Genomic DNA, 15,328 nt, shown 5'->3' with positions numbered 1-15,328 from the left:
TACAGGATGCATATCTGCATATTCCGATTCATCCAGATCATTATCAGTTCCTGAGATTCTCTTTTCTAGACAAGCATTACCAATTTGTGGCTCTACCGTTTGGCCTTGCTACAGCTCCAAGAATTTTCACAAAGATTCTCGGTGCCCTTCTGTCTGTAATCAGAGAACAGGGTATTGTGGTATTTCCTTATTTGGACGATATCTTGGTACTTGCTCCGTCTTTACATTTAGCAGAGTCTCATACGAATCGACTTGTGTTGTTTCTTCAAGATCATGGTTGGAGGATCAATTTACCAAAAAGTTCTTTGATTCCTCAAACAAGGGTAACCTTTCTGGGTTTCCAGATAGATTCAGTGTCCATGACTTTGTCTTTAACAGACAAGAGACGTCTAAAATTGATTACAGCCTGTCGAAACCTTCAGTCTCAATCATTCCCTTCGGTAGCCTTATGCATGGAAATTCTAGGTCTTATGACTGCTGCATCGGACGCGATCCCCTTTGCTCGTTTTCACATGCGACCTCTTCAGCTCTGTATGCTGAACCAATGGTGCAGGGATTACACGAAGATATATCAATTAATATCTTTAAAACCGATTGTTCGGCACTCTCTAACGTGGTGGACAGATCACCATCGTTTAATTCAGGGGGCTTCTTTTGTTCTTCCGACCTGGACTGTAATTTCAACAGATGCAAGTCTCACAGGTTGGGAAGCTGTGTGGGGATCTCTGACGACACAAGGAGTTTGGGAATCTCAGGAGGTGAGATTACCGATCAATATCTTGGAACTCCGTGCAGTTTTCAGAGCTCTTCAGTTTTGGCCTCTTCTGAAGAGAGAATCGTTCATTTGTTTTCAGACAGACAATGTCACAACTGTGGCATACATCAATCATCAAGGAGGGACTCACAGTCCTCTGGCTATGAAAGAAGTATCTCGAATTTTGGTTTGGGCGGAATCCAGCTCCTGTCTAATCTCTGCGGTTCATATCCCAGGTGTAGACAATTGGGAAGCGGATTATCTCAGTCGCCAAACGTTGCATCCGGGCGAATGGTCTCTTCACCCAGAGGTATTTCTTCAGATTGTTCAAATGTGGGGGCTCCCAGAGATAGTTCTGATGGCCTCTCATCTAAACAAGAAACTTCCCAGGTATCTGTCCAGATCCCGGGATCCTCAGGCGGAGGCAGTGGATGCATTATCACTTCCTTGGAAGTATCATCCTGCCTATATCTTTCCGCCTCTAGTTCTTCTTCCAAGAGTAATCTCCAAGATTCTGAGGGAATGCTCGTTTGTTCTGCTAATAGCTCCGGCATGGCCTCACAGGTTTTGGTATGCGGATCTTGTCCGGATGGCATCTTGCCAACCATGGACTCTTCCGTTAAGACCAGACCTTCTGTCTCAAGGTCCTTTTTTCCATCCGGATCTGAAATCCTTAAATTTAAAGGTATGGAGATTGAACGCTTGATTCTTGGTCATAGAGGTTTCTCTGACTCCGTGATTAATACTATGTTACAGGCTCGTAAATCTGTATCTCGAGAGATATATTATAGAGTCTGGAAGACTTATATTTCTTGGTGTCTTTCTCATCATTTTTCTTGGCATTCTTTTAGAATACCGAGAATTTTACAGTTTCTTCAGGATGGTTTAGATAAGGGTTTGTCCGCGAGTTCTTTGAAAGGACAAATCTCCGCTCTTTCTGTTCTTTTTCACAGAAAGATTGCTATTCTTCCTGATATTCATTGTTTTGTACAAGCTTTGGTTCGTATAAAACCTGTCATTAAGTCAATTTCTCCTCCATGGAGTTTGAATTTGGTTTTGGGAGCTCTTCAAGCTCCTCCGTTTGAACCTATGCATTCATTGGACATTAAATTACTTTCTTGGAAAGTTTTGTTCCTTTTGGCCATCTCTTCTGCTAGAAGAGTTTCTGAATTATCTGCTCTTTCGTGTGAGTCTCCTTTTCTGATTTTTCATCAGGATAAGGCGGTGTTGCGAACTTCTTTTGAATTTTTACCTAAAGTTGTGAATTCCAACAACATTAGTAGAGAAATTGTGGTTCCTTCATTATGTCCTAATCCTAAGAATTCTAAGGAGAAATCATTGCATTCTTTGGATGTTGTTAGAGCTTTGAAATATTATGTTGAAGCTACGAAATCTTTCCGTAAGACTTCTAGTCTATTTGTTATCTTTTCCGGTTCTAGGAAAGGCCAGAAAGCTTCTGCCATTTCTTTGGCATCTTGGTTGAAATCTTTAATTCATCTTGCCTATGTTGAGTCGGGTAAAATTCCGCCTCAAAGAATTACAGCTCATTCTACTAGGTCAGTTTCTACTTCCTGGGCGTTTAGGAATGAAGCTTCGGTTGACCAGATCTGCAAAGCAGCAACTTGGTCCTCTTTGCATACTTTTACTAAATTCTACCATTTTGATGTATTTTCTTCTTCTGAAGCAGTTTTTGGTAGAAAAGTTCTTCAGGCAGCGGTTTCAGTTTGAATCTTCTGCTTATGTTTTTTGTTAAACTTTATTTTGGGTGTGGATTATTTTCAGCAGGAATTGGCTGTCTTTATTTTATCCCTCCCTCTCTAGTGACTCTTGTGTGGAAAGATCCACATCTTGGGTAGTCATTATCCCATACGTCACTAGCTCATGGACTCTTGTTAATTACATGAAAGAAAACATAATTTATGTAAGAACTTACCTGATAAATTCATTTCTTTCATATTAACAAGAGTCCATGAGGCCCACCCTTTTTTGTGGTGGTTATGATTTTTTTGTATAAAGCACAATTATTCCAATTCCTTATTTTATATGCTTCGCACTTTTTTTCTTATCACCCCACTTCTTGGCTATTCGTTAAACTGATTTGTGGGTGTGGTGAGGGGTGTATTTATAGGCATTTTAAGGTTTGGGAAACTTTGCCCCTCCTGGTAGGAATGTATATCCCATACGTCACTAGCTCATGGACTCTTGTTAATATGAAAGAAATGAATTTATCAGGTAAGTTCTTACATAAATTATGTTTTTTCAGATCCAATGGATAAAAAGTTAGAGGGTTACCTTAAGAAAATGTTTGTTCAACAAGGTTTTATATTGCAACCCCTTGCATGCATTGCGCCGATCACGGCTGCAGCGGCATTCTGGATTGAGTCTCTGGAAGAGAACATTGGTTCAGCTACTCTGGACGACATTACGGACAGGCTTAGAGTCCTTAAACTAGCTAATTCATTAATTTCGGAGGCCGTAGTACATCTTACTAAACTTACGGCGAAGAATTCAGGATTCGCCATTCAGGCACGCAGGGCGCTGTGGCTAAAATCCTGGTCAGCTGATGTTACTTCTAAGTTTTAATTGCTTAATATACCTTTCAAAGGGCAGACCTTATTCGGGCCCGGGTTGAAAGAGATTATCGCTGACATTACAGGAGGTAAAGGCCATGCCCTGCCTCAGGACAAAGCCAAAGCCAAGACTAGACAGTCTAGTTTTCGTTCCTTTCGTAATTTCAAAGCAGGAGCAGCATCAACTTCCTCTGCACCAAAACAGGAAGGAGCTGTTGCTCGCTACAGACAAGGCTGGAAACCTAACCAGTCCTGGAACAAGGGCAAGCAGACTAGGAAACCTGCTGCTGCCCCCAAAACAGCATGAATTGAGGGCCCCCGATCCGGGATCGGATCTAGTGGGGGGCAGACTTTCTCTCTTCGCCCAGGCTTGGGCAAGAGATGTTCAGGATCCCTGGGCGCTAGAGATAATATCTCAGGGATACCTTCTGGACTTCAAATACTCTCCTCCAAGAGAGAGATTTCATCTGTCAAGATTGTCAACAATCCAGACAAAGAAAGAGGCTTTTCTACGCTGCGTACAAGAGCTCTTGTTAATGGGAGTAATCCATCCAGTTCCACGATCGGAACAGGGACAGGGGTTTTACTCAAATCTGTTTGTGGTTCCCAAAAAAGAGGGAACTTTCAGACCAATCCTGGACTTAAAGATCCTAAACAAATTCCTAAGAGTTCCATCGTTCAAGATGGAGACTATTCGGACAATTTTACCTATGATCCAAGAGGGTCAGTACATGACCACTGTAGATTTAAAAGATGCTTACCTGCACATACCGATTCACAAAGATCATTACCGGTACCTAAGGTTTGCCTTCCTAGACAGGCATTACCAGTTTGTGGCTCTTCCATTCGGATTGGCTACAGCGCCAAGAATCTTCACAAAGGTTCTGGGTGCTCTTCTGGCGGTACTAAGACCGCGGGGAATCTCGGTAGCTCCATACCTAGATGACATTCTGATACAAGCTTCAAGCTTTCAAACTGCCAAATCTCATACAGAGTTAGTGCTGGCATTTCTAAGGTCACATGGATGGAAGGTGAACGAAAAGAAAGTTCACTCGTTCCACTCACAAGAGTTCCCTTCCTGGGGACTCTTATAGATTCTGTAGAAATGAAGATTTACCTGACAGAGGACAGGCTATCAAGACTTCAAAGTGCTTGCCGCACTCTTCATTCCATTCAACACCCGTCAGTGGCTCAATGTATGGAGGTAATCGGCTTAATGGTAGCGGCAATGGACATAGTACCCTTTGCACGCTTACACCTCAGACCACTGCAACTGTGCATGCTAGGTCAGTGGAATGGGGATTACTCAGACTTATCCCCTTCTCTGAATCTGGATCAAGAGACCAGAAATTCTCTTCTATGGTGGCTTTCTCGGCCACACCTGTCCAGGGGGATGCCATTCAGCAGACCAGACTGGACAATTGTAACAACAGACGCCAGCCTTCTAGGTTGGGGTGCCGTCTGGAATTCCCTGAAGGCTCAGGGACTATGGAGTCAGGAGGAGAGTCTCCTGCCAATAAACATTCTGGAATTGAGAGCAGTTCTCAATGCCCTCCTGGCTTGGCCCCAGTTGACAACTCGGGGGTTCATCAGGTTTCAGTCGGACAACATCACGACTGTAGCTTACATCAACCATCAGGGAGGGACAAGAAGCTCCCTAGCTATGATGGAAGTATCAAAGATAATTCGCTGGGCAGAGTCTCACTCTTGCCACCTGTCAGCAATCCACATCCCGGGAGTGGAGAACTGGGAGGCGGATTTCTTAAGTCGTCAGACTTTTCATCCGGGGGAGTGGGAACTTCATCCGGAGGTCTTTGCCCAAATACTTCGACGTTGGGGCAAACCAGAGATAGATCTCATGGCGTCTCGACAGAACGCCAAGCTTCCTCGTTACGGGTCCAGATCCAGGGATCCAGGAGCAGTCCTGATAGATGCTCTGACAGCACCTTGGGACTTCAGGATGGCTTACGTGTTTCCACCCTTCCCGTTGCTTCCTCGATTGATAGCCAGAATCAAACAAGAGAGAGCATCAGTGATTCTAATAGCACCTGCGTGGCCACGCAGGACTTGGTATGCAGACCTGGTGGACATGTCATCCTGTCCGCCTTGGTCTCTACCTCTGAAACAGGACCTTCTGATACAGGGTCCCTTCAAACATCAAAATCTAACTTCTCTGAAGCTGACTGCTTGGAAATTGAACGCTTAATTTTATCAAGACGTGGGTTTTCTGAGTCAGTTATTAGTACCTTAATACAGACTAGGAAACCTGTTAACAGAAAGATTTACCATAAGATATGGCGTAAATACCTACATTGGTGTGAATCCAAAGGTTACTCTTGGAGTAAGGTTAGGATTCCTAGGATATTGTCTTTTCTACAAGAAGGTTTAGAAAAGGGTTTTTCTGCTAGTTCATTAAAGGGACAGATCTCAGCTCTGTCCATTCTGTTACACAAACGTCTGTCAGAAGTTCCTGACGTCCAGGCTTTTTGTCAGGCTTTGGCCAGGATTAAGCCTGTGTTTAAAACTGTTGCTCCACCATGGAGTTTAAACCTTGTTCTTAATGTTTTACAGGGCGTTCCGTTTGAACCCCTTCATTCCATTGATATAAAGTTGTTATCTTGGAAAGTTCTATTTTTAATGGCTATTTCCTCGGCTCGAAGAGTCTCTGAATTATCAGCCTTACATTGTGATTCTCCTTATTTGATTTTTCATTCGGATAAGGTAGTCCTGCGTACTAAACCTGGGTTCTTACCTAAGGTAGTTACTAACAGGAATATCAATCAAGAGATTGTTGTTCCTTCTTTATGCCCAAATCCTTCTTCAAAGAAGGAACGTCTTCTGCACAACCTGGATGTAGTCCGGGCTCTAAAATTTTACTTGCAGGCAACTAAGGAATTCCGACAAACGTCTTCTCTGTTTGTCATTTACTCTGGGCAGAGGAGAGGTCAAAAAGCTTCCGCTACCTCTCTTTCTTTTTGGCTTCGTAGCATAATTCGTTTAGCTTATGAGACTGCTGGACAGCAGCCCCCTGAAAGAATTACAGCTCATTCTACTAGAGCTGTGGCTTCCACTTGGGCCTTCAAGAATGAGGCCTCTGTTGAACAGATTTGCAAGGCTGCAACTTGGTCTTCGCTTCATACTTTTTCCAAATTTTACAAGTTTGACACCTTTGCTTCATCGGAGGCTATTTTTGGGAGAAAGGTTCTTCAGGCAGTGGTTCCTTCTGTATAAAGAGTCTGCCTATCCCTCCCGTCATCCGTGTACTTTTGCTTTGGTATTGGTATCCCAGAAGTAATGATGACCCGTGGACTGATCACACTTAACAGAAGAAAACATAATTTATGCTTACCTGATAAATTCCTTTCTTCTGTAGTGTGATCAGTCCACGGCCCGCCCTGTTTTTAAGGCAGGTAAATATTTTTTAATTTATACTCCAGTCACCACTTCACCCTTGGCTTTTCCTTTCTCGTTGGTCCTTGGTCGAATGACTGGGAGTGACGTAGAGGGGAGGAGCTATATGCAGCTCTGCTGGGTGAATCCTCTTGCACTTCCTGTAGGGGAGCAGTTAATATCCCAGAAGTAATGATGACCCGTGGACTGATCACACTACAGAAGAAAGGAATTTATCAGGTAAGCATAAATTATGTTATTACGTACAGAGCGGTCCCACCCGCTCTGTACGTACTTCAAATGCGCGTTCCCGATTGCCGGAACAATTGCGCATGCGCACCATTCCCCATACAATCGATTTGCGCCTGCCTGCGTGACCCAAACATTTTATGCCTAAAGCGCAGGCGTCAATCGTTGCCACATAGTATTCAATGACTAGCTAGTTTCAATTTGCTTTACGCAGTAATTATATCCATGTCTCTAGCGTGATTGCGCATGCGCTAAAGTGGAGCGAGCCCGGGTAGGAAGTGAAAGAAATAATAGTAACGCATGCGCAGAACGTCCAGCAATAGTGTGACGTCAAATGACGGCCGCCTTACGGCCAGACTGACTATTGGCTGTTTAAAGAACGTGACCGGCCAAGAAAAAAAACCGGGCTGATTGTGAAAAGATTGGAAACCGAAATAAAACGGATTAGAACTAGGTAAATATATGTAAATAAGAAAATTGATGAATGAAAGTACCTCTCATTTTACAAGTATTTGCATTGCCACTAATAGCATCGTGCGAAGTTTACCTTCGCTTTAATTAATCTTATACTCTGTGTGGAATATATATAAAGCTTCATATGTGTGTTACACATTTTGCATTTTAGAATATATTCTTTAGAAATGTAATATTTACTTTGTGATCTAATTTTCCAGTAAGAATCTTCTTTTTTTTCTTTAGATGTTTTTGAAAATGATCGGTCCAACACAAGGTCAGATGACTGTTACTCGTCTTGTTCGTGTCTTGGAAGAAGGGAAACGCTTACCAAGTCCACCAGATTGCCCAAATGAGGTGCGTTATTGACTTTGGCTTACTGGTTGTTAAATTTGACTCAATGAAACCGAATCTAGTTACAGTTAGTGAAGAGACATTCCAGTCACAACTGAAAAGCACATAGACAAAGCATTTTTGCTGATGCAGTTATATTGCAAACAATGCTTAAAAACTGAATAATGGTACGTTCTAGCCTTTCAAAGCTCTAGGATTTACCATCACTAAAAATAAAGGCGACCTTCGTTCATCAGTTAAAAAAACAACTACTAATGAACTGGTACCTTTATTTGGTTGTGGCTTTAGCACTAACCTAAGCGCTTCCGGTCTACCCACGGCACAGTTCAGGTTTCAATGAGGTGGAAACATCACCTTATTGAAAAAACTGAGCCATGCCGTTGGCGGCTGGAGACGATAAGGTTAGTGCTAAAGCCACAGCCAAATAAAAGTACAGTACCTATTCATCAGTTTTTTTTTAAACAGATGATTGAAGGTCGTCTATATTTTTAGTGATAAGTAATAGCGTTTTTGAAACTCTAGAACTTACCATTACTTTAAGTGAAGCAATAGAAATGTCCCACAAACAGAAAATGCTAATTTATGAAAATTTATTTTCTGTCTCACATGCAGTGCCCTGCGGTTCCTTGCAATTCCCATATGGAATTGCTGCACAACACATTGCTTCTTTAATGTTATGGCAATGTCTATAAACAGTAATTTGACTGGCTTGTGCACTCTGAAATAAAAAGTTACTTTTAAAATTTAAAGAGACAGTTAAGTTTTTTTATGTGTCAATTTTTAATAAAAATTTTCATTTTTTTCTGAACTTACGCCTAAGGCGTTTATTGTTTAGGAGTCTGTGGACAATTATCCATCTATGCCACTATTTTCTCCTATAGTGTCCCACAACATTTTTTCTAGCCCACATGCAGTGCCCTACGTTTCCTCTCAAACTCCACCCGGAGTTGCTCTGCATTTCCTGCATTTATATGTTTCTTTCATGTAATTAGCAAGAGTCCATGAGCTAGTGACGTATGGGATATACATTCCTACCAGGAGGGGCAAAGTTTCCCAAACCTTAAAATGCCTATAAATACACCCCTCACCACACCCACAATTCAGTTTTACAAACTTTGCCTCCTATGGAGGTGGTGAAGTAAGTTTGTGCTAGATTCTACGTTGATATGCGCTCCGCAGCAAGTTGGAGCCCGGTTTTCCTCTCAGCGTGCAGTGAATGTCAGAGGGATGTGAGGAGAGTATTGCCTATTTGAATGCAGTGATCTCCTTCTACGGGGTCTATTTCATAGGTTCTCTGTTATCGGTCGTAGAGATTCATCTCTTACCTCCCTTTTCAGATCGACGATATACTCATATATATACCATTACCTCTACTGATTCTCGTTTCAGTACTGGTTTGGCTTTCTACAAACATGTAGATGAGTGTCCTGGGGTAAGTAAATCTTATTTTCTGTGACACTCTAAGCTATGGTTGGGCACTTTGTTTATAAAGTTCTAAATATATGTATTCAAACATTTATTTGCCTTGACTCAGAATGTTCAACTTTCCTTATTTTCAGACAGTCAGTTTCATATTTGGGATAAATGCATTTGTTTCAATCATTTTTTCTTACCTTAAAAAATTTGACTTTTTCCCTGTGGGCTGTTAGGCTCGCGGGGGCAGAAAATGCTTCATTTTATTGCGTCATTCTTGGCGCAGACTTTTTTGGCGCAAATTTTTTTTCTGTTTCCGGCGTCATACGTGTCGCCGGAAGTTGCGTCATTTTTTGACGTTTTTTTGCGTCAAAAATGTCGGCGTTCCGGATGTGGCGTCATTTTTGGCGCCAAAAGCATTTAGGCGCCAAATAATGTGGGCGTCTTTTTTGGCGCTAAAAAATATGGGCGTCATTTTTGTCTCCACATTATTTAAGTCTCATTATTTATTGCTTCTGGTTGCTAGAAGCTTGTTCTCTGGCATTTTTTTCCCATTCCTGAAACTGTCATTTAAGGAATTTGATCAATTTTGCTTTATATGTTGTTTTTTTCTTTTACATATTGCAAGATGTTCCACGTTGCAACTGAGTCAGAAGATACTTCAGGAAAATCACTGCCCAGTGCTGGAGCTACCAAGCTAAGTGTATCTGCTATAAACTTTTGGTATCTGTTTCTCCAGCTGTTGTTTGTATTGCATGTCATGTCAAACTTATTAATGCAGATAAAATTTCCTTTAGTACTGTTACATTACCTGTTGCTGTTCCGTCAACATCTAATTTTCAGAGTGTTCCTGATAACATAAGAGATTTTATTTTTTAAATCCATTAAGAAGGCTATGTCTGTTATTTCTCCTTCTAGTATACATAAAAGTCTTTTAAAACTTCTCTTTTTTCAGATGAATTTTTAAATGAACATCATCATTCTGATACTGATAATGGTTCTTCTGGTTCAGAGGTTTCTGTCTCAGAGGTTGATGCTGATAAATCTTTGTATTTGTTCAAGATGGAATTTATTCGTTCTTTACTTAAAGAAGTATTATTTGCATTAGAAATAGAGGATTCTGGTCCTCTTGATAGTAAATGTAAACGTTTAAATAAGGTTTTTAAATCTCCTGTAGTTATTCCAGAAGTGTTTTATCTCCCTGATGCTATTTCTGAAGTAATTTCCAGGGAATGGAATAATTTGGGTAATTTATTTACTCCTTCTAGACGTTTAAGCAATTATATCCTGTGCCATCTGACAGATTAGAGTTTTTTGGGACAAAAATCCCTAAGGTTATGGGGCTGTCTCTACTCCTGCTAATGTACTACTATTCCTACGGCAGATAGTACTTCATTTAAGGATCCTTTAGATAGGAAAATTGAATCCTTTCTAAGAAAAGCTTACTTATGTTCAGGTAATCTTCTTAGACCTGCTATATTTTTAGCGGATGTTGCTGCAGCTTCAACTTTTTGGTTAGAAGCTTTAGCGCAACAAGTAACAGATCATAATTTTATAGCATTATTATTATTCTATAACATGCTAATAATTTTATTGGTGATACCATCTTTTGATATCATTAGAGTTGATGTCAGGTATATGTCTCTAGCTATTTTAGCTAGAAAAGCTTTATGGATTAAACTTGGAATGCTGATATGTCTTCTAAGCCAACTTTGCTTTCCCTTTCTTTCCAGGGTAAATAATCATTTTCGTTCCTTTCCTCACAACAAGGAACAAAAGCCTGATCCTTCATCCTCAGGAGCGGTATCAGTTTGGAAACTATTTCCAGTTTGGAATATATCCAAGCCTTATAGAAACCTATAGCCAGCTCCTAAGTACCTATGAAGGTGCGGCCCTTATTCCAGCTCAGCTGGTATGGGGCAGATTACGTTTTCTTCAAAGAAATTTGGATCAATTCCTTTCTCAATCTCTGGTTTCAGAACATTGTTTCAGAAAGGTACAGAATTGGCTTCAAGTTAAGGCCTCCTGCTAAGAGATTTTTTTCTTTCCCGTGTCCCAGTTAACACAGCAAAGGCTCAGCATTTCTGAAATGTGTTTCAGATCTAGAGTTGGCTGGAGTATTTATGCCAGTTCCAGTTCTGGAACAGGGGCTGGGGTTTTATTTTATCTCTTCATTGTACCAAAGAAGGTCAATTCCTTCAGACCAGTTCCGGATCTATCATTATTGAATCGTTATGTTAGGATACCAACATTCAAGATGGTTACTGTAGGACTATCCTGCCTTTTGTTTAGCAAGGGCATTATATGCCTACAATAGATTTACAGGATGTGTATCTGCATATTCCGATTTATCCAGATCACTTTTAGTGTCTGAGATTCTCTTTTTAGACAAGCATTACCGGTTTTGTGGCTCTACCGTTTGGCCTAGCCTCAGTTCCAATAATTTTTTTCAAAGGTTCTCGGTGCCCTTCTTTCTGTAATCAGAGAACAGGGTTTTGGTATTTCCTTATTTGGACGATATCTTGGTACTTGCTCAGTCTTCTCATTTTCGAAGAATCTCATACGAATCGACTTGTGTTGTTTCTTCAAGTTCATGGTTGGAGGATCAATTTACCAATCAGTTCATTGATTCCTCAGACAAGGGTAACCTTTTTAGGTTTCTAGATAGATTCAGTGTCTATGACTCTGTCCTTGTCAGACAAGAGAAGTTTAACATTGATATCAGCTTGTCACAACCTTCAGTCACAATCATTCCCTTTGGTAGCCTTATGCATGGAAATGTTGGGTCTTAGGACTGCCGCATCAGATGCGATCTCCTTTGCTCGTTTTCACATGCGACCTCTTCAGCTCTGTATGCTGAACCACTGGTACAGGGATTACTCAAGATATCTCAATTAATATCTTTAAACCGATTTTACGACACTCTCTGACATGGTGGACAGATCACCATCGTTTAGTTCAGGGGGCTTCTTTGTTCTTCCGACCTGGACTATAATCTCAACAGATGCAAGTCTTACAGGTTGGGGAGCTGTGTGGGGGTATCTGACGGCACAAGGGGTTTGGGAATCTCAGGAGGTGAGATTTCCGATCAATATTTTGGAACTCCGTGCAATTTTCAGAGCTCTTCAGTCTTGGCCTCTTCTGAAGAGAGAGTTGTTCATTTGTTTTCAGATAGACAATGTCACAACTGTGGCATACATCAATCATCAAGGAGGGACTCACAGTCCTCTGGCTATGAAAGAAGTATCTCGAATTTTGGTTTGGGCGGAATCCAGCTCCTGTCTAATCTCTGCGGTTCATATCCCAGGTATGGACAATTGGAAAGCGGATTATCTCAGTCGCCAAACATTGCATCCGGGCGAATGGTCTCTTCACCCAGAGGTATTTCTTCAGATTGTTCAAATGTGGGAACTTCCAGAAATAGATCTGATGGCTTCTCATCTAAACAAGAAACTTCCCAGGTATCTGTCCAGATCCCGGGATCCTCAGGCGGAGGCAGTGGATGCATTATCACTTCCTTGGAAGTATCATCCTGCCTATATCTTTCCGCCTCTAGTTCTTCTTCCAAGAGTAATCTCCAAGATTCTGAAGGAATGCTCGTTTGTTCTGCTGGTAGCTCCGGCATGGCCTCACAGGTTTTGGTATGCGGATCTTGTCCGGATGGCCTCTTGCCAACCGTGGACTCTTCCGTTAAGACCAGACCTTCTGTCTCAAGGTCCTTTTTTTCCATCAGGATCTGAAATCCTTAAATTTAAAGGTATGGAGATTGAACGCTTGATTCTTGGTCAAAGAGGTTTCTCTGACTCTGTGATTAATACTATGTTACAGGCTCGTAAATCTGTATCCAGAGAGATATATTATAGAGTCTGGAAGACTTATATTTCTTGGTGTCTTTCTCATCATTTTTCTTGGCATTCTTTTAGAATACCGAGAATATTACAGTTTCTTCAGGATGGTTTAGATAAGGGTTTGTCCGCAAGTTCCTTGAAAGGACAAATCTCTGCTCTTTCTGTTCTTTTTCACAGAAAGATTGCTATTCTTCCTGATATTCATTGTTTTGTACAAGCTTTGGTTCGTATAAAGCCTGTCATTAAGTCACTTTCTCCTCCTTGGAGTTTGAATTTGGTTCTGGGGGCTCTTCAAGCTCCTCCATTTGAACCTATGCATTCATTGGACATTAAATTACTTTCTTGGAAAGTTTTGTTCCTTTTGGCCATCTCTTCTGCCAGAAGAGTTTCTGAATTATCTGCTCTTTCTTGTGAGTCTCCTTTTCTGATTTTTCATCAGGATAAGGCGGTGTTGCGAACTTCTTTTGAATTTTTACCTAAGTTGTGAATTCCAACAACATTAGTAGAGACATTGTGGTTCCTTCATTATGTCCTAATCCTAAGAATTTTAAGGAGAAATCGTTGCATTCTTTGGATGTTGTTAGAGCTTTGAAATATTATGTTGAAGCTACTAAGTCTTTCCGAAAGACTTCTAGTTTATTTGTTATCTTTTCCGGTTCTAGAAAGGCCAGAAAACTTCTGCCATTTCTTTGGCATCTTGGTTGAAATCTTTAGTTCATCTTGCCTATGTTGAGTCGGGTAAAACTCCGCCTCAGAGGATTACAGCTCATTCTACTAGGTCAGTTTCTACTTCCTGGGCGTTTAGGAATGAAGCTTCGGTTGATCAGATTTGCAAAGCGGCAACTTGGTCCTCTTTGCATACTTTTACCAAATTCTACCATTTTGATGTATTTTCTTCTTCTGAAGCAGTTTTTGGTAGAAAAGTACTTCAGGCAGCGGTTTCAGTTTGAATCTTCTGCTTATGTTTTTCATTAAACTTTATTTTGGGTATGGATTATTTTCAGCAGGAATTGGCTGTCTTTATTTTATCCCTCCCTCTCTAGCGACTCTTGTGTGGAAAGATCCACATCTTGGGTAGTCATTATCCCATACGTCACTAGCTCATGGACTCTTGCTAATTACATGAAAGAAAACATAATTTATGTAAGAACTTACCTGATAAATTCATTTCTTTCATATTAGCAAGAGTCCATGAGGCCCGCCCTTTTTTTGTGGTGGTTATGATTTTTTTGTATAAAGCACAATTATTCCAATAATAATTATTACCTGAAAGAGGAAGATACTTCGGGATTATCTGGGAGAGTATTCTTGCACACCTCCATTTGTTACTTTAGGAGGTTTCAGCTACCCTGGGCGGCTCCGACACTACTGGTGTAGTCTATTCTAGTGCGGCCAGTGAGTTATAAGGAATGGAAGAGACCGCATTCCCTATATTTGAAATGTTTCCCATAGCCGTCTTAGGAAGGAGTACTTTCCAGCCTAGCTAAAGGGAACTCCTATACCCTTAGAGGAGAGTTGGGTTTTTCAAAAAAGTTAGAAAAGGGATGTACACCAGGGTTTCCAAGGTAACCTGTTGTGTACTTTGCTACCGTCACTAGTGCGACGGCATATTGATTTGATGCGTTGTCTGATACAACTAAGTCGGAACCTCTCCTGGATAAACTCCAGGATCGGATGTAAGCTTTCAAGTTGGCTAATTCCTTTATTTTAAATGCTTCCTTTCAAGTTAACAAACTGGGAGCATAGATTTCAGGTTTTCTCTGTTCCAGTTCACAGAGTCTTAGGGTTAGAGCTTTGTTCTACGGATGTATGCTCTAAGTCTCTAAGTCTAAGATTTTAGCGATTCCTTACAAGGAGAGGACCTTGTTGGGACCTAGCCTGACGGAATTAATGTTTTTTGAAATTTGAAGAATTTCAACTAAAAAAAACACCAAATAGCCTACTGTTGAATCAAAGCCAGCATGACGGATATGCCCTGATACGGGATCTTGTAGGGGGCAGACTTTACGTCTTCACTCAGACTTGGGTTCCAGATGTTCAGAATCCATGGGCAATAGAAAATAGTGTCCCAGGGATTCAAATTGGAGTTTTAAAGTTTTCCACCCAGAGGCAGGTTTCTGCTTTCAAGTTTAATTGCCAAAACGAGAGGCGTTTGTACACTGCGTAGGAGACCTCTCTGCTCTGGGAGTGATTGTTCCCGTTCAGATTCCGGAACAGGGACTGGGACTGGGGTTTATTTATATACTAATAGTAACACAGTGTTAAGCGTATTCATATAGGTTACATTATATACTAAT

The 15,328-nt window shown here is 41.1% G+C and overlaps 1 protein-coding gene across 1 annotated transcript in view; it reads left to right on the top strand.

Moving 5' to 3' along the window:
- Positions 1-15,328, top strand: part of JAK1 (Janus kinase 1) — a 459,211-nt gene that overhangs the window by 386,978 nt on the left and 56,905 nt on the right. The window contains exon 22 of the mRNA XM_053693677.1: positions 7,663-7,773. Within this exon, the coding sequence (XP_053549652.1) occupies positions 7,663-7,773 (111 nt within the window). The remainder of the gene's footprint in view (positions 1-7,662; positions 7,774-15,328) is intronic.

This window comes from Bombina bombina, chromosome 10 (genome assembly GCF_027579735.1).
Source record: "Bombina bombina isolate aBomBom1 chromosome 10, aBomBom1.pri, whole genome shotgun sequence".
NCBI classification, from domain to species: domain Eukaryota; kingdom Metazoa; phylum Chordata; class Amphibia; order Anura; family Bombinatoridae; genus Bombina; species Bombina bombina.
This window is presented reverse-complemented; position numbering and strand designations above follow the sequence as displayed.